The sequence below is a fragment of the Orycteropus afer genome, unplaced genomic scaffold (genome assembly GCF_000298275.1).
Source record: "Orycteropus afer afer isolate SDZICR_OR568_19922 unplaced genomic scaffold, OryAfe1.0 scaffold00394, whole genome shotgun sequence".
Classification (NCBI taxonomy): domain Eukaryota; kingdom Metazoa; phylum Chordata; class Mammalia; order Tubulidentata; family Orycteropodidae; genus Orycteropus; species Orycteropus afer.
The window spans coordinates 1,778,338-1,798,322 of record NW_006921981.1 but is presented as its reverse complement, the minus strand read 5'-3'; the positions used below and the strand labels follow the sequence as shown (position 1 = coordinate 1,798,322).

The window sequence follows — 19,985 nt, the reverse complement described above, 5'->3', positions numbered from 1 at the left end:
TTCAAACCCACCAGCCACTCCTCGGAAGGAAGGTTGGGCAATCCTACTTCCGTAGTGATACTGCCTCGGAAACCCAAGGAGGGGTCGCTATGAGTTGGGCCGACTCGACGGCACATAACAACAACAACAAAGTTATTGCTAAAATCAATCTGCTTGTAGCCTCTTGGGAGAATTTTCTAATGTAATGTCTTAATTTCATTTTTGTTTACAACTTAATTATATAACTATTTTAATTGTTGCTACTATATTGTATTTATCTAAATAGGAACTTCAGTGGGCCAAGTGACTGCCATTGACAATGATGAACCTGACACCTTGCATACTCGCCTGAAGTATAAAATCTTACAACAAATCCCAGATCGTCCAAAGCATTTCTCTGTACATCCAGATACAGGTGTCATCACAGCAGCTACATCTTTGCTGGACAGAGAAGTAATTAATTGATTAATTTACTTCCCAATCAGTAAATTATGTTTAAACTAATAATGAACTCAAGGGAAGGGCCAGTAAGGCCATTGTTACCTCCTCTTCAAGCATGCTTCTTTTCGACTTTGTTTAGAGTTGCTGTAGAGACTTCTAGTATTTGTAGACATCTTGGGAAGGTACAGGTATTAGATGAGGTCTCATTTGAGGTAATTGTTCTAATTTGATGTGTTGAGGCTAAAATAGCTTTCAGTTTTTAAATGTATTAGAGACACTGATTTTCCATTATTCTGACTAATCTCTTGTTCTGTATTTGTATTTGTAGTCTTTTTTAAGTGATGTAATGAGAAGGAATGTTTACAAAAAATCAGAGCGCAGAGCGTGGATGAGAATTGCAAGTTATAGGACATAGATATACACCAATATAACTTTTCTCTTGTTTTTCAGCTCTGTGATACATACAAGTTAATAATGGAAGTGCGAGACATGGGGGGTCAACCTTTTGGTTTATTTAATACAGGAACAATTACTATTTCACTTTTGGACGAAAATGACAATTCACCAACGTTCACAGAAACATCTGTGAGTATGTTTCTCCATTCATTTACTGAGACTCATTTACTTTTGCAAAAAAAAAAAAAATCTAAAATTTGGTAGCTTTGATAGCATAGTGCCTAAGGCACTTGACGCTAACCAGAAGGCTGGCGGTTCAAACCCATCAGCCACTCCTCCAAAGGAAGGTTGGGCAATCTACTTCCATAGTGACACTGCCTCGGAAACCCAAGGAGGGGTCACTATGAGTCGGGTCTGACTCGACAGCACATAACAACAACATGAGATTGTAAATGCTGGTCTAAATATCTACCACTTACAAATAACATAAAGAGAAAAAATATATATTTTTTGTGAAAATAAGTGACCACTTGAGAAGAAGAACTGAGATTAAAATCTGGATCTGTTATGTTCCAACAACTGTCATCCTTTGACAAATTCATTTTATACCTCTGGAAGATTCTGGCTCACTACTTTTTAAAAGTGTCCTAAAACATTCTGCATGTGTAACCACATTTTTTGTGGGGAGGAGAACTATGACTTAATCTATAAAAAAAGGTAATGTATTTTTCTTACATTGATTGTTAATTAGTCAAAAGTAAATTTTAAAAGAGTGATGTGGTAAGTGATTCAGTAATTATAAGAAATCAAGTATGTTTTGATTATCTACAAATATTGAATGCTTAATATATTAATATAAAACACTGATTAAGTCCTTAGGATGTCTGAAAAGGAAAAGAGAGACTGTAAATACTGCAGGGCTTCAGAATAGACATGAATCTGAGGGACATATTTAAGGGTTAGGAAAATTATCTCAGAGAAGTTGAGAAACTGGGCAGTAGTTAGTCTTTGAAGATTGAGCAAGATTTGAAAAAGGGGTGTATGGGGGAAAGAAGTAAGCTATCCGTTAAATCTGTAAACTCTTTTCCAAAAGATGCACATTCCACATCACTTTTTTTTTTTATTTGTGATTTGTGTGAAAGTGTGCACAGCAAATTTGTTTTCCATTCAACAGTCCATATACATTCTATTTTGTGACTTTTACTGCAGTCCCCACAGTATAACAGCACTCTTTCCTCTGTCCTTCCTTCTCAGTCCCTCTGGCCTTCCTAGCTCTATTGCTGGGCAAATGCTGTCATTTTGATCCCATATGCTTGATGTTCTAATGAGTGTAAACCCTCCCGATACACTATTTACTTTGTAGGTCTGTCTATCATCATTTGACTAATGAGTCACAGGGGTTAAGTTCAGTTCCTAGCCAGAAGGGCGTCTAAGGGTCATAGCCTCAGAGGTTCCACCACTCTGTTTCAGATCAGTAAGCCTGGCCTTCCCCTCTCCCCATCACATCAATTTTCTTTAAATGTAAATTTTAGAGCAGAAAATCACATTGGAAAAGCTAGAAATTTATAATAATAAGAGACAATTTTTTCAGTATTTTGCAGAGGTAGAAGAAAACAGAATTGATGTTGAGATTTTACGGATGAAGGTATACGACAAGGATTTGCCCAACACACCTCACTCCAAGGCCATATACACGATCCTACAGGGAAATGAAAATGGAAACTTCAAAATTTCCACAGATCCAAACACAAATGAAGCAGTTTTGTGTGTTGTCAAGGTAAATGAATAAAATAATCAAGCATGATTTTAAAAAATCAACTTATGTTTGAGTGTTGATTACACAATGCAATGAAAAGCTGAAATGTTGACCATGGTATACATAAACTTTATCTTTGTATATTCTGTTCTCATTTCCTCTCTTAGAGGAAAGGCATGAGAGATACAAAATCCATTGTTCTATATATGAGGAAAATCAAGGCAGAGAAAGATGGATGTAGTAATCAGACATTAGCCTAAGAAGGAGTCTTAGACACCTACTTGCCCCAAACCCTCATTTTATAGGTGAGGAGCACATACATAGTATAGAGAAATGGAGGAATCGCTATTTGAAACTGCACCTCTTGACTTTCAACTTACTTCATGTTCATTAGATATTTTCCTTCTTCATAATGACGCCTTTTTAGGGAGCCCAGGTGGTGCAATGGTTAAACACTCAGCTGCTAACCAACAATATCTATGGTTCAAACCCACCAGCCACTCTATGTGAGAAAGATGAGGCAGTCTGCTTTTGTAAAGAGTTACAGCTTTGGAAACCCTGTGGGTCAGTCCTGTTCTGTCCTTCAGAGTTGCTGAGAGTTAGAATGGACTCAGCGGTTATGGGTATACTGTCTTTTATAAGATAGACAACTGTATTCAATATTCAACAGCTATTCCCAATAGTTATCATATGTTTGAGGAAGCCAGTGTTTTGGGATTGCTTAAAAAATTAATTTCAATTGAATGATTATAAACCTAGAATGATTACAAACAGTACAGTTCCTTTTCAAATCTTTCTGTTCACTAACTTCTTACATATCTTCCTTCATTAATTTCTTAGAGACAATGTATTTTCTTAGAAGTTATATGCAGAAATTGTGCTGTCTTGATAAGATTTTTAGAAGATATTCTTTAATTTCTATTTAAAAAAAAAAAAAAAAAAAAACCTCATTGAGTCAAAACTGACTCATGTGACCTCTCCTTGGGTTTCCAAAGCAGTATCTCTACAGAAGTAGATTGCCCAGTCTTCCTTCCGAGGAGTGGCTGGTGGATTTGAACTGCCAGTCTTCTGGTTAGCAGTCAAATGCCTTAGGCACTACACCACCAGAGCTTATCTTCTTATCTATTGAGCTTCTAGATTCCCTTCTCTTATTCCTCCTTCATTTGTTATCTTGATAGATTTTAGACTCTATCATTTTACCTGGGAGCTCTGGTAGCATAGTGGCTAAGACACTTGCCTGCTAACCAGACGGCTGGCGGTTCAAACCCACCAGCCACTCCTCGGAAGGAAGGTTGGGCAATCCAATCCTACTTCTGTAGTGATACTGCCTCGCAAACCCAAGGAGGGGTCGCTATGAGTCGGGTTTGACTTGACGGCACATAACAACAACAAATCATTTTACCTGTTGTTTCAAGATTCTTTCTAATTACACAGTTTAGGACTGCATGAATATTTCTGTTAGGAGCTAAGCAGACCCAGATCTAACATGTTTTGAAAAGTTTCATAGGTGCTGCTACATAATGTCATTCTATCTGTTGACTGAAGATACTTAGAGTATCTGCTCCATGGCCTGATCTCATGACTGAATGATCTAATTATTTTACGTGCTTAGCTTGGAAGGACATCTGCTATTTAAGTTATCACTGTTATTCCTCATATTAAATAATAATATGATGAAGAGTAGTAGGTCCATATGAATTTTCTCAAACATTTATTTTGTAATTCTATTAATATTTAAACTTGTAATGAAAAATGAAGGCAGGATCTTCTCAAATAAAAATCATAACTGATTGATTCTTAAAATTGACAATTTTTCCTTTGGTGTAGTGATTTTTGGTAACATTTTGTACACAAAAAATGCTTTTCCCTTTTGGGCTAAACTTTGCAATTATAATCAGAAATCTGCTACATACTTGTAAACACTGACTAATAAAAGTGTGTTTATTGAACAGTCATTGAACTATGAAGTCCTTCGCCAAATTGTTTTGCAAGTTGGTGCACTTAATGAAGCACAGTTTGCTAAAGCAGCAAACTCACAAACTCCTACCATGTGCACTACAACTGTCACCGTTAAAGTTAAAGACACTGATGAGGGCCCTGAATGCCAGCCACCAGTAAAAGTTATTCAGAGTAAAGATAGCCTTCCACCTGGTACAGAGCTCCTTGGATACAAAGCAATGGATCCGGAAACACGTAGTAGTGAAGGCTTAAGGTAATGTACTTTTAAAAAAGTTCCCTAATTGTAATGCAAATTCATTTCAAATTTGCGAACATTCTATGTATTTTTCAAAATGACACTTTAAAAGACTGTGTCCCTTGGCTTGCCTTTGGCTTAACCACTAACATTTCATTTCTGAAAAATTAGGTACACGAAGATAGGAGATGAAGATAACTGGTTTGAAATTAATGAACAAACTGGAAACTTGAGAACTATAAAAACATTAGATAGAGAATCAAAATTTGTGAAAAATGACCAATACAATATTTCAGTGATTGCAAGGGATGCAGGTGAGTGTCATTTTCTAGAAATAAAATATAAACATAGCATTTTTCATATTGATAACATTTTACTAGGAGATATTAAGTAAAACTGGGTTGTGGAACTAAACTTCTCCCTGGATAGGTTTCTAATTCAGTTGGCATCTTCTCTGTGCCCACCACAATCTCTCCTCTCTTCAAGGTGTCTGGGAAGGTGTCTCTTCTCCCACCTTCTACATCACAAATGTTTTTAAGGAAACCTGCTTATTTCCAGATCACATTTTAATGCAAACAATGTTTGAAGTATGATTGCCCAATTTTTTGACGACCACTCAATTTAGGCTCCAGTGCATCAGTATATGCAAGATTAGAGAGTGAAAGCTACAATCCAAGTTTCAAAAACCATATTAGTTTATCTCTGCTGTGGACACGGTGACATACTTGAAGTTCTCAATTTTTTTCAGGCAAACAGGTTTAGATTATTATGATTTGAATTTGCTGAAAGCGGTCAATCCACTTAACTGTTGGGTTTAAGGTAGGTTTGTTCTGAGTCTTTCTTAAAGGGTAACAAATCATTTATCCTAGTTTCTAAATAGATGATTGAACTATAGCACTTAAATAAGTGATTTGCTATGGTTTGCAATCCCTCTGCAAGTTAATTCTAGAAATTATGTTGTAAATAAATGTACTGCAAATGCTATAAAGTAATGATCACAAAATCCTTTTGAACATATCATTTTATCAGTATACTGTACTTAAATATGTACCTCCATTTGTTTGGTAAGTATATTTATATATATATGTACTATGATATTAGTCTGTTACATGCATACTAAAATTATACAAAACAGATATTAAAACAGCATGATCAAAATGTAAATAGAAGTTATAATATTTCATTCTATCACACAAATTTATTAGATACTCATTCTAATAAATAAAGTACCATAAATGATAAAGACAAATTAACTTAGACAGGTTTTTACTATCTGCTGAATCCAAGGCATTTACCTGTTTGAACTACATATGCTGTGTGTTCAAAACAAACTAGCTGATATACCAGTGCTGTGGTCTTCTTCTATACAATTATTGAATTTCGTTAGAAGGAATGGGTGAGTGTATGAATAAATACATATCAAATCTCATGGAAATCAATAAAAATTGAAAGTAAGTAGTGAAAAATTTCATGTTTATTCACTTCCCACCTTAGTATGTTGACAATAAAATAAATAAATAAATACCTTCTCACACATTACACCTCAGTTGTTTTTTCTTGAGCTTTGAAATAAAAAGCCCCATCTACTAGAAGATGATTCTCAGGGAAGAGAGGGAAAGGGTAAAATTAATGAAGATGTTAAGCCAAAAAAAAAACTAAACTCACTGTCATCGAGTCAATTCTGACTCATAGTGACCCCTTTTGGGTTTCTGAGGCAGTAAACTTTTATAGAAGTAGATTGCCCCATCTTTCTCTCATGGAACCACTGGTGGGTTTGAATTGCAAACCTTTGGTTAGAAGTCACATGCCTTAGGCACTGTGCCAACAGAGCTCCTTTAATGAAGATGCTACTCCCTGCCATCAAGTCAGATCTGACTCATAGCGACTCTTCCCTAGGTTTCCAAGGCAGTATCTCTACAGAAGTAGATTGCCCAGTCTTCCTTCCAAGGAGTGGCTGGTGAGTTTGAACCACCAGCCTTCTAGTTAGCAGTCAAATGCCTAGGCACTATGCCAGGAGAGCTCCTAATGAAGATGCTAGCAGCTTACAATTTATACCAGAAAGGTAGGCTAATTCAAGCACATCTATATCATTCAAGTTTTTTCTTCCTCTCTCAGCTTTGGTCCATTCTTATCGCCTTTGAGATGGAAATACTGTGTCTCAAATCTTAATTAGTGAGACAATCAATCAGTTTTAAAGAATTATTCCTATTAATGTTTCAAAATATAAATTTTATGCTGAAAGAAAACCTACATGTGAATTCTTGATACCTCTCATATACTTTTAATGTACTTTTTCAAGATAGGTAGGAAACAAACAAACAAACAAAATGGCTAAAGAATGGGGAATACATTAGCTGATAAATGGAGTTAATTTATACAGTCACTACTGTATAATTCTAGGTGATTTGTGTTCTTTTACAAGTTTAAATAAATATGAATGGATTTAACAACACAATCACATTGTCAAACAAGGGTTTATGTTTATTCATTTATTCCACACATGTTGATTGTGTATTAAACTCTAATAAAATTTAAGTAAATTTAGGCAAATTGTCTTGAAAACTAGGATTCATAAGACAAGGCCAAATCCTCTCATGACATCACTTGAATGATTATCAAGTTTAGATTTAGGTACTTATATTATTATATTAAAGGAGCTCTGGTAGCATAGTGCCTAAGGCACTTGACTGCTAACCAGAAGGCTAGCAGTTCAAACCCATCAGCCACTCCTGGGAAGGAAGGTTGGGCAATCCTACTTCCATAGTGATACCGCCTCAGACACCCAAGGAGGGGTCGCTATGAGTCGGGCCAACTCAATGGCATTTAACAACAACAACATTATTATATTAAAAGATATTATATTCTTAAAAGAGATTTTAATGGTATGAAAACTTTTTTAGTCCATAAAACAATATATGGATATCATCAGATGTGGAGATCAGTTCATTGCTGCTCAGATTAAAAGATAAATGGAGAATATTTTACAAAAATTTCATCATGAGGCTTGATGAGAGAAACATGAAATACTATTTGGAGAGACGGAAAATATGGAGAGTAGCAATAAACAAAATTTACTTTTTCTTTTGGTGCTAATAGACCACATCAGCACAATGATCATAATACAATGAAATAAAACACAAAGCCTGAACTCTATTAGTATACATCCCAAGGTCACAGGTAACCAGTATGTTCAAGAATAAATAAGGATAAGAATGTTAAAGATTTTCATGGAAAATCATATGATGGCATGAAGATTTTGTTTCTGTAAATTTTAATCTATCAATATATATTTCCAACAGCCAAATACATAAGCAATTACTTATATATCTGCATGAACAATCAGTCTTGATGTTCATGAATTTCTGTATGATGATCTAGGTATTCTACTTTCTGAATATCTCATTTATTTCATTGTGTTTCTTTGTGCTTTTTCAGTCAGGTTGTTTTCCTTGCTGTCACTCTAAAAAACATTGTTTTATACACATAAAAAAGCCTTGCTCTCCCTGTTTGAAATTCAAGTCTCTCAATTTCTTCAAATTAGTGACAGTCACAATTTCTGTAATTGTTCCCACTAGTCTTCAATTCTTCTCTTAATACCTGTAAGCATGCCTGCACTGGGTATAATATGTTAATTCTCACATATAATGTTTTATCTGTATAAAAATATTTTAAATTTCATTATTTGTAATGTATAGTGTTATCTTAATTAGATGGATTGTCAGCTTATTTTTGTATAAGGATGCCTTTTCTTCTTTTGGTAAGCCAAATTTATCAGGCATAGAATTTGATATGTCGTTGTTGTTTTTGCCATCGAGTGAGACCCGACTCATAGAGACCCCTCCTTGGGTTTCCGAGGCAGTATCACTATGGAAATAGATTGCCCCATCTTCCTTCTGAGGAGTAGCTCGTGGGTTTAAACTGCCAGTCTTCTGGTTAGCAGTCAAGTTCCTTAGGCACTATGCCACCAGAGCTTAATATGGTATGTTTGCTTAGAGCAGGAATTTGAGAGTCCCACAGATCTCCAGGTCTTGGTTGTGACTTTCACTGCCACTAGCTTTCCAATTCCAAAGGTACAATTGGCACATAATTAGTTCTAATATAGAAAATTGACCTCAAAAGCTTAAAAACTACTTTCTTATATTTGACTTTGTGCAAAAGTAATTTTCTTAAAATAAAAAAATATTTAAAGTTGTCATGTGTAAGAAGCAAACATTTTGAAAGCATGGTAAAAAAATGAAAAAAATGTTGAAAATAATTAGGAGGCATATTGTGACTTAGTATTTAAAAATAATAAAAATAAAAACACCTAAGAACTTTCTAACAATAAAGAACTCTGTACATGCAGTTGGATTTCCTGGATGGTATAAGCAGTGGCATTCGGCTATTACCCAAAAGACTGCAGGTTCAGTCTAGCCCAGAGGTTTCTTGGAAGAAACGTCTGACAATCTGTTTTCAAAAACTCAGCCACTGAAAGTCCTATATAGTACAGTTCTACCTTGACATAACTGTGGTCACCATGAGTTAGAATCAACTCAATGGCACTTGGTTAACTAGTTGGTACAGGGACTTGGCTTATTCATAATGGTTACTGCAAACATCTAAATGGCAATAACAAAACAAAAAAAAAACTCACTGCCAGCGAGTCCATCCGACTCATAGCGACCCCCTCCTTGGGTTTCTGATGTAGTATCACTTCAGAAGTAGATTACCCAACCTTCCTTCCAAGGAGTGGCTGATGGGTTAGCAGTCAAAAGCCTTAGACACTACGCCACCAGAGCTCCCAAGGGGCAATAGGAAATTCTAATTTTCTGAACCCCCATTGTGAACATGTTGTGAGTTTAGATTTTAGTTAACCTCTAAGATATTCTTCCCAGCTTTGAGTTTATGGTATTTCTTACTTGCTTATACTTGATGTTTGTTGAATTGCTTAAATTTAAAGTGAAGTTGAAGAAAACAATCATGCAATTAGTTTCCTTTTCACAAACTTCAACCATTAGCAGTAATTGCTTATTTTTGGATCTATTTCTCAGAGCTAAGGTGAAAACTTTAGAAGACTTCTATGAGTTTGTTTCAGCTCTTCTCTTGATTACCATTCAGTTAAACAATTTCAAGCATCATTCATTCTGTTTTTAACAACATACTCAAACAAAGACTATGACAGAAAATAAGTTATGTGATAAATGTTAGTTGAATACAGAGTTAGTAAATGTATGCTTTCTTATGGATGACATATTCCTTTTTTTTAGGGAAAAAAACTATTTTATTGTGTTTTTGGTGAAAATTTACACAACAAATTAGGTTCTCCTTTAACTATTTCAATACAGTTCAGTTGCATTGATTACACTTTTCACAATGTGTCAGCATTCTCACTATTTCCATTCTGGTTGTCTGCTTCCATTAATCTAGCTTCTTTGTCCCTATCTGCCTTACGTTCTCGTCATTGATGTAGGGTAAATTTTTACCTTTTGGCTTCATTTTGATGATTATTTAGAGAAGCACAGTACTCATGGATGTTATTATTTTATGAACTAATCTGTCATTTGGCTGAAAGGTGACCTCTGGGGTTGGTTTGAGTTCCAATTTTAAAGGTTATTCAAGGGTAATTGCCATATTTCTTTATCAGATTTTTAAAGTGTGATTTCTCTCAGTTTTTCCAGATAGAGAAACTGCTGCCTACTTAAATTTTAAAAAGTAAAATCAGAGTCCACCTATCAACATATGTGTAGAGACCGTAACTACATTTCTCAGTTAAAAAAAAAAAAAAACCTTTCTTTTTATACACCTCACTTCTTTGTAGTTTACAATTTTGAAGTTGTTTCTATAATCAGGATTATTTGCAAATTTCTGGAAGTCTCAAAATGTCTATACTCTATTACATCTTTCTCCTTATACGAGCTATGTCTCTCTTTTATTCTAGCTATTTTAAAACTTTTTCTGATAGAATAGATTTCAAATAGCTTTTATCGTAGTTACCACATATAAATAATTGATTTAAAAGTCACTTTGAATAAATTCATTATTTTGGTTATTCAACAGGAAAAAATTTGCTGGAATTTACTACAGTTTGTATTATTTCAAGCTAAAAAGAAAAAATAATAATTTCATTTGCATATGATTTATCAGTAGCCTTTAAGATAACTTTGACATGCACATTTCAAAATTAGATCAGTGTTCAAAACAAAACAAAACAAAAAATCATCAATTAAATAATTAAAATATCTGTTTATTTTGGTTTACCACTTATTATAGTTTATTATCCTATCACAAATGATAGATGTTAGACTTCATTTTCACTTATATACAAATAATAGACACTATTTTAACCAAAAATATGTATTGAGACTTAAATGTGAAGAATTAGGCCAGTAATAGTGCCCACTTACAGAGATAAGTCAGAGTTTCTATTCTTGAGATCATACCAATTAAATTAGGGTGGGGATGGAAATGAATTTTCTAGTTTGTGCTATTAAATTTTTCCAAAGTATAAATATAATAATTGCATTATGTTCTATGTGTTATTATTAAACTATAAGTTAGCCAAGAAATACTAGGCAGGTCATTGGGATGTCAAGATGATAAGACATTGATCTTGCTATCAGTTTAGAGTGGACATTGTTTGGGGAAGTCAAAGGAGAAAATGGCTACCATTGTCTGTAGATGTCAAATCAAGTTTTGTGAGGAGATGACATTTGAGAAGATTCAGGAAGATTTTGTCAGGCGGATAAGGGGAGATAAGTATTTCTGGCAGTGACAACCCTATCAGAAGGAGAACACTTCATGATTCCATGAGATATTTTTTTTTCAATTTTTCCTATTGCTTTTTCTGAAATGCCTTTTTTCTTTGACTCATCTTATTTTTTGTTATTGTTAATAATAATAATAACCCCAAATGCACTGCCTTCGAGTCAGATCCAACTCATAGTGACCTCTCCTTGGGTTTCCAAGGCAGTATCACTACAGAAGTACATTGCCCAACCTTCCTTCCAAGGAGTGGCTGGTGGTTTGGACCTCCAGCTTTTTGGTAAGCAGTCAAATGCCTTAAGCACTATGCCACCAGAGCTCCCAATATACACAAGAAAAAGTACACCAATTCAGCAGTGTCTCCATATACAATTCCATGACATGGATTCCATTCTTCAAGTTTTCCTGCCATTCTCACCCTCCTTTCCTGAATTGTCCCTCCTCCCCTAACATAAACTCCCTCACTGTTCCTTAAGCTTTCTGTCTAATCTTTCCAAGTTGGTGTTGTCAGTTGTATTCCACATAGACAATTCTTAGAAGAGCACAGTGTTCAAGGCAGACATGCATTTCTACTTAAGCCAAACTATTGTTTTGACTTTAAAATGACTTCAGGGGATATTTTTCATTTAAGGTTTAAAGATTACCTCAAGGCAACAGTTTTGGGGTTCATCAGCTGGGTGAAAAAAGGGGTCAGGAGAGGAAGTTCAGAAAGTAATGTAGAGGAAATAAAACTTCCATATTCTATAGATAAGTATGTGCTCTTCATATAGAAGGAAAATGGAAGAAATCCATTTTATTTTTTTAAACTATTATAGAAATATAGATAATGCAACATTGGCCAACTTAACATTTTTCACTTGTACAGTTCAGTGAGACCAGTTATATCAATCATGCTGTGTAGCCGTCAGCAATATTCATTACTACATTTTCCATCCCCCTAAACAGTAACTCAGTGAGAGATGAACAGAGATAATCCTTTTTCATCTTCCCTCTCACCCCAGTAACCACTGGTAAATTCTGATCTCTATATGTTTGACTGTTCTAAGTGTTTTTTATTAATAAGTTCATACAATATTTGTCTTTTTATGATTGGCTTATTTCTGTTTGTTCTGTAGTGATATTACTTATAGTCTCATACTTTTTAATTGTGACAAAAATAAATAAATAAACAGGAAATCATCTGATCTAGCCCACAGTCTTCAATGAAGAATGCAACGTCATTCTTTTGTTCTTGGAATAATGGTGTCTGAGATGCAGAAAGTGTGTGCTAATCTAAGTTCAGGAATTTAGTAGGGAGCAGATGTCAATTATGCATTTTAGAAATTGTAGAAAACAAAATTTTAAGGCAATCAATTACCTATTTATTATTTTTTCCTAGGTGGCAGATCTTGCACTGGAACATTAGTAGTTCTTTTGGAAGATGAAAATGATCACTCTCCAGAAATTGTTAAAGAGTGGACAATTTGTCGCAATGATAAAGAGTTTGCTGTTCTGAAACCTGTAGATCTAGATGGGCCTAATAATGGCCCACCGTTTCAATTCGCTTTGGATAATTCTGCCAGCAAATTGTGGACTTTAGATTCAAAGGATGGTATGTAATTATACTTATGCTGAATTTCGTGGTCAATGGGAACTCCAGATGACTCATGGTCGTGACTTTTACCTTATCTTGTCATAACAAATAAATGTGTATTTTAGGAAATTATTTCAATGATCCTAAAATAAAAGATAATACTTTGCTTTCTTATTGCAACGACTATATTTCTCCTAAGCTGAGACCCTTGTTCCAAGTATCCTCTAGGAAGAAAACTGAATTTATGTTAAGATAGAGTGACATGGAGAATAAAGTAACTTCAGTTTTTTTCTTCCTGCTTTCCCAAGAAATAAGTATTATTTTCAATATAGAAAAATGAACCATTAGAGTATTTCTTTTAAGAAAAGTGTTTTTTACCCCTAAGAACACAAAGTACTAATAATATTGCTATTGAAAGATATTAATATATATTCTTTCTGACTTTTATCTCCCTAGGTCACACGGCTATTCTTCGTGAACGGCAACCTCTTGATTATAACTATTATTCTGTGCCTATCCACATAGAAGACAGACATGGTTTGGGTGCAAAGCACATATTACAAGTGAGAGTGTGTGACTGTACAACTCCATCTGACTGTAGAATGAATAAAAAGGATAGAGATGTTAAGATGTCAAAGGTCATACTTGGAAAATGGGCTATTCTTGCCATGGTGTTGGGTTCTGCATTGCTGTTATGTAAGTATAATTTTCTGAAACATTTTGGCTGAAATTAAGCCTGTTATTTTTTTTTCAGTATATTTGATACTTCTATTAATGCCATTGTAGCCTCTGGTAAATATGAGCCTCTAAAAAAATCTATCTAGAAGACTTGGAGTTCTAAGTCAAAGAAAAAAAAAAAGAAAACAGTAAAGCAGACTAAACGTAAAATAAGTTGTAGAAATTGTAGCTTCAGTTTTTAAAATGATTAGCTAGGAAATGTTGGGTAAATTATTTTCTATTTTTGAGTTCATTTTTCTATATGAAAACTAAAGAAGTTGGACAAGATTAAGATTCCATCCTGTATAAAATATTATGGTCTTTCAACGAGCCAACTTTATTCAGGGAAATCACAAAAAGAATTAGTAAAAACTAGATAACACCATACTTTGCTTAGATGTTCATGTTCATCGCTATTAATGAAAACAAAAAAAGTGATTGCCCATATATCTTAAGTAGATTCTAATGAATGGAAAATAGTCGTATGGTGGGTAACTGAGAAAAGATAACGCATGCAAAGGTCACTAATATTTTGCATTCTGCAAAAGCAATAGAAAGCCTGGGCAGAGATGTTTTTCAACCTATTAGATTGCACAGAATCCATTTTTATTTACAAACATCTTTCAGCCTTTACTGTGTCATAATTCATTGATTTGAGTTTCAGGTATAAACTGGATATTCCTCTTAGCTCTATATTAATTGTTATACATTTTCAAAACTGTATACTAATTTGTGTAATTGCTTTTCTTGTTGTCATGTATGCCTAATGTCCTTTGTGTTCTAAAGCTTCGAGTGTGTTCTGTATAATTTTACGTACCAATAATACCAACTAGTAGTGTGTCTTGCTGAGGAGAAAAAAATTAGAGCATGAGATAGAAAAGAGGAGGGATAAGGCTACCTGAACGTTTAAATTTCAGGCAAATAAAGTTACCATTTCAATATGGAGGAAATAAGGGAAATATATAAATTACTTCTGGATCCAGGAAGGGAATTATTCATAAATTATACTCACTTAATCCTTCTTACTTTTCATTGATTTGTTTACATAACCTAATGTCCTAATCTCATGACACAGAAATAATCCATGTATTAGTACTAATGCTAATATTCTGTTTTAGATTTCATGACCCAAAGTGATCTTAATTAAAAGAATTCTATAAAGTTCTTTGCAGAAACTTTAGAAAATCATATAATTCAAATGCTTCAATGCAAACCAGCAAGAAGAAAAATACTGTTTTACTTCATTTTTTTTTTTTTTTTTATTTTAGGTATTCTGTTTACGTGTTTCTGCATTACTGCTAAGAAGACAGTAAAAAAATGTTTTCCGGAAGACGTGGCTCAGCAAAATTTAATTGTGTCAAACACTGAAGGACCTGGAGAAGAAGTGATGGTACATGGAATTTCACTTTCTTTTGAATCGTATGACAACTCACTTATTATAGTTTGATTATAGCATCACAATAGTGATAATAATAATAATGAGTATTGATCACTGCACACTTACTGTGCCAAGAAGAATGCCAAGTGCCTTGCATATGCTGATTTATTTAAACTTGGTAATCTTGTGACAGGGGTACTAATGTTATCCACATTTTATACATATATGGAACTAAGAGGCATAACAGATAAATGATTTGCATATGGTGGGGGGAAAACATATTGTTAGTTTCAATTTGATTCATTCTTTTTATAACTAACTTTATTTTTTAGGAGGCAAATATTCGACTCCCCACACAGACTTCCACTATTTGTGACACAAGCGTTGGTGGTCAGGGAATCAAAACCCAGCAAAGTTTTGAAATGGTTAAAGGAGGCTACACTTTGGAATCCAATAAAGGAGGTGGACACCAAACCTTGGAGTCCTGCAAGGGAGTAGGTCAGGGTGTAACGGACACTGGCAGATACACCTACACAGACTGGCATAGCTTCACCCAACCACGTCTTGGTGAAGTAAGTTGCAATTTCTTCAAGCTTATATTATATGAAAGTTAAATACTATTTATAAGTCAGGGTTTCCCAAAAGCTTTATTCCTCATACACTTGCAACTCATCACTTTCTTCATGTCAAAGTCCAAACTCAAAGAGAAAAATTATCTCAAATAGTTCAATTTTCAAAATTAGGTTTGCAAACCAGTAGCATACGTAGATGTGCTTAGGAAGGATAAAAAGATGGATAGTTTCCAAAAATTATCAGGGAAACTATCTGGAGTGAATTATTTATTATAATGAGCTGATGATAAATTATAAACTTTATTATTATTGTTCTTGATTCCTCTATGTGGTCATGAAGTATTGACTATCAAAATCAGCCAGGTAGATTGTTAAACTTTTATTTTGGGTTTTAGTTCCCTCCTACTTTTGTTTTATGCTAAAATTATTCAATATAGTTTAACACAGGCCACTTTTATAATAATGTAAACACTTATGAATCATAGGTTATATTGTTTTCCTAAATATGTGACGATGCTCCAGAGGTAAATTTCAAATATGCAAGTATTTTAAATCAGGACTCTGGTGGCACAATGCCTAAGGCATTTGACTGCTAACCAGAAGGTTGGCAGTTCAAATCCACCAGCCCCACCACCTTCCATAAGATTTACCACCTCAGAAACCCAAAGGGGGTTACTATGAGTCAGAATCGACTTGATGGCAGTGAGTTTGGTTTTGTTTTTTGGTTTTTATTCAAAATTGAAACTATAAATTAATTGTGTGATATATGTGCAGCTTTAATTTTCATAAATGTGTTCACTAGGAACATATGTTTATTTGCTATATTTTCAAAATGAATATCATACAGACCAATCATGTGCATTTTCTATATGTAGGAATCCATTAGAGGACACACTCTGATTAAAAATTAAACAGTAAAAGGTAAATCAAAGACATTATTTTTATGCTAATACATTTAGGTGTTTTAAAAATAATAATAATAAAATATGCTCTTTTTTTGATGCAGAAGGTGTATCTGTGTGGACAAGCTGAAGAGCATAAACATTCCGAAGACTGCATTCGTTCATATAACTATGAAGGAAAAGGGTCTCTGGCTGGTTCGGTAGGCTGCTGCAGTGATCGTCAGGAAGAGGAGGGGCTTGAGTTTCTAGATCATCTGGAACCCAAATTTAGGACATTAGCAAAGACATGTGTAAGGCAATAAATGTGTCTTTTAATAGAATAACATATGTAAATGGATATATAGGAGTTTCTTGAATGTAAGATGATAGCAGCATCTGCTAACGTTTTTGTTTATTGGAGGCAAACTTCAAGTCATGTATAGATAAGGCTATTATAAATAGGAAGCTCCCTAGATTTTCCTTGTCTAAAGATAACTTCAATGTTTTCTAGAAATAAAGGTTTCATTTGTTAATTTCTTTTATACACATGTATATATTTCTCTTTTCAGGACTGTACTCTGTGTTCTCTTGTACCTTCTATTTGAAGATTTATGCTTTTGTAACTATGTTAAAGCTGTTCTTATAACTCCTACTTGAAAACTTAAGTCATTATGTTTGCTCTGGAAAAGTATGTGGGAGGACTGGGCATTGTGGAGGCTAATGAAAAGTGAATTTTCATTTCAGATGTGCAGATTAAATATTTTCTTCAAAGCATTGGGAAGAATTATTTCTTTGATGCTAGAGAATTTCTTCCTCTCTAATGGACTGGGTCTGAATTGAAGGATTTTAAGTATTCTTAAATGTAGTTTTTGGCTTGGTAAATGAAAGCGACTTTCTCACCACAGTTTTCAGCCTGTGGAGATGTTCCCAGCACTGATTTTATTTTTTTCAGGAGCCTTCAGAGCTCAGTGCTTAGGATCTCTACCATTGGGAGTAAAATTATTTTGGCATTGCAGTTCCTGTTGTCTGATCTACACAACAGTGTACACTGAAAATGATACTAGTTTTGATATTTGAAAATGTTATTATAAATTTAAAGATCTATCATAATATCACAATAAGTTATTTTCTTGAATGTCGGTGCCAAATGCTTTCTGAGCAGTTAAAAGATATCATTAGCTCAAACATTTACTTATAAGTATTTGTTCGTGCCCTCATATTTCTCTTGTACTTGCTTAGGTGTGAGACAGTTTATATCTGAACATAAAGTACAATTGATTGGCAAAAAACAGATTACTTTGTCAACAAGAGAGGACACTATAAGAGTATTAAAAAGATTACTGAAAGTATAGGGAATTAATTGGTATTAAGCACATTTGGCTATTTGAAATGTTTTCAGAATATCATTAAAATTTATTTCATATAGGAACTATGACTGTCTTGATTTATTTAAGCAATTTAAAGTCATTCTCTACTTAAACTCACAATAAAATGTTGAATTTAGGATTGATGAAATTCATAAAACTCCACTAGACTGCAAATTACATTTGTTAATAAAACATCTTATGGATTTATTTCATGTAAGTTGTCAATTAATTGTCAATAAGTAAACTGCTATGATTCTTTTTTTCTGTGCTTAAAAATATAGTACGGGGAAAATCCACAATTAATTTTTTCCTTATCTTGATGCAGGTCATAAAATATTTCATTTAAAAAAATTTCATGGGAAAACCCATAGAGATGAAAATTGTTGTAATTATTATAAATGTGCTTCAGTAAATGTTTCCTTAAACTTACTGAGCTTTTAATCTCTCTCAAATTTATTAAAAGTATTTTATAAAAATTGATATATCTGCATAAGTTTACTTGCAGAAAAAGTTTGCTTGCAGAAATGCTATGTTATTTGGAACATGTTAAAATAAATGTTTTAGAGATGAGGGTTTTTTATGATCACAATAAAGCAATATAAACTCCCTTTTCATAGTTTATTAGTTATAAAAGTCCTTTACTAACTGAAAAACCTTAATGAAATTAGACTAATGAAACAAACAAACTATATACTACCACATCTTTAGAACCTCTTTTATCTGACTTTCTAACAAATCTGAAGCAATGTTATATTTGGCTAGACATTGAATTTGCCTTTTTACTTACATAGAGAAAAGATAAAAGAAGTATAGCAGGAGAAAGCATTACTTAGAACAGATGGACCTTTGTATATTTCCTAGGGTCCAAAAAAATGAAGCAAGCAAAAATTTTTTAAAACTCTTTAAAAGAATAATGTTGCACAAAAAAATTAAAAATCATACCTAGATGACCTCAAATTCTTATCACCAACAATACAACAATAATTACTTTCAAATATATACAGATAGACTACTTTGTGTGTAAAAAGCCTTATGAAAAATGGCCAAGCTTTTTCATAGTATACAACCTTTGTAAAGACAAATCAAATGATTATATAATCCCAATGTCTTAAGGTAAGGAGATCTGGTGGCTCAGCGTTAAGGCATTTGGCTGCCAACCAGAGGTTCAAACCCACCAGCTGCTCCGTGGAAGAAAGATGTGACAATTTACTTCTGTAAAAATTTCCAACCTTGGAAATCCAGTGGGGTTGCTATGAGTTAGAATCTGCTCGATGGGAGTGCATTTGTGTTTTTGGTTTTTATGTCTTAATGTAATTTTTTTTGCTTAATAAGAATAAACTATCCTCTGATGAAACTAAACTACAAAGTTAGAAGTTACTTATTCCCTAACTTTAGAGAGAAGAAGATTAAAAGCAAATATGGCCTTCCATTGGTTTGCATTTGGTCTGAGACTATACGGGATTTCACAATGTTTTTAAATTTAGTCTCCTGTGTGTAACAACAAATACCTATAATAATTACAGTTTTTATTTCTCCATGGTTAGAGTATTTTAAGTAATATAAAGTAGAATTATTAATATCCAAAAACAAACAAACAAAAAACTCAAGGTGTCTGTGGTAGTTGTGTTTGTGTGTCAACTTGGCTGGGCCTGGTTGAGTGGCTGGGCAGCTGGTGGTAGTTATTCCCCATGATGAGACTGGCAATCAACTCCATGGTGGGATCTACCACAAGCAGCTGAGTAGCTGCCTTTGGGATGTGGTCTGCTTCCTGTATATAAGGAGGAGCCTTGGGAATGGTCTCTAGCTTATGGCACATTTGGACCCTGAATGTAGCTGTGTCGTTCAGCAGCCTGCCATGCTCTGCCGACCTTGGGACTTACAGTGGACTTGAATTAATGGTGTGCCATGTGGTTTGGTAACATCGACTGTGCCTTTTTACTCATCAACTTTGGGCTTGTCAGCTTCAGCAGCCAGCAGCTGTCTGAGTGAA

General features: G+C 34.0%; 1 protein-coding gene across 1 annotated transcript in view; it reads left to right on the top strand.

Annotated features, from left to right (window-relative positions):
* The window catches only part of DSC1 (desmocollin 1), a 33,330-nt gene extending 16,379 nt beyond the window's left edge, over positions 1-16,951 (top strand). Inside the window, exons 7-16 of the mRNA XM_007953445.1 lie at positions 266-432; positions 871-1,005; positions 2,408-2,593; positions 4,525-4,784; positions 4,938-5,080; positions 12,886-13,098; positions 13,537-13,776; positions 15,066-15,187; positions 15,508-15,747; positions 16,754-16,951. Of these exons, the coding sequence (XP_007951636.1) occupies positions 266-432; positions 871-1,005; positions 2,408-2,593; positions 4,525-4,784; positions 4,938-5,080; positions 12,886-13,098; positions 13,537-13,776; positions 15,066-15,187; positions 15,508-15,747; positions 16,754-16,951 (1,904 nt within the window). The remainder of the gene's footprint in view (positions 1-265; positions 433-870; positions 1,006-2,407; positions 2,594-4,524; positions 4,785-4,937; positions 5,081-12,885; positions 13,099-13,536; positions 13,777-15,065; positions 15,188-15,507; positions 15,748-16,753) is intronic.
* The last annotated feature ends 3,034 nt before the right edge of the window (positions 16,952-19,985 follow it).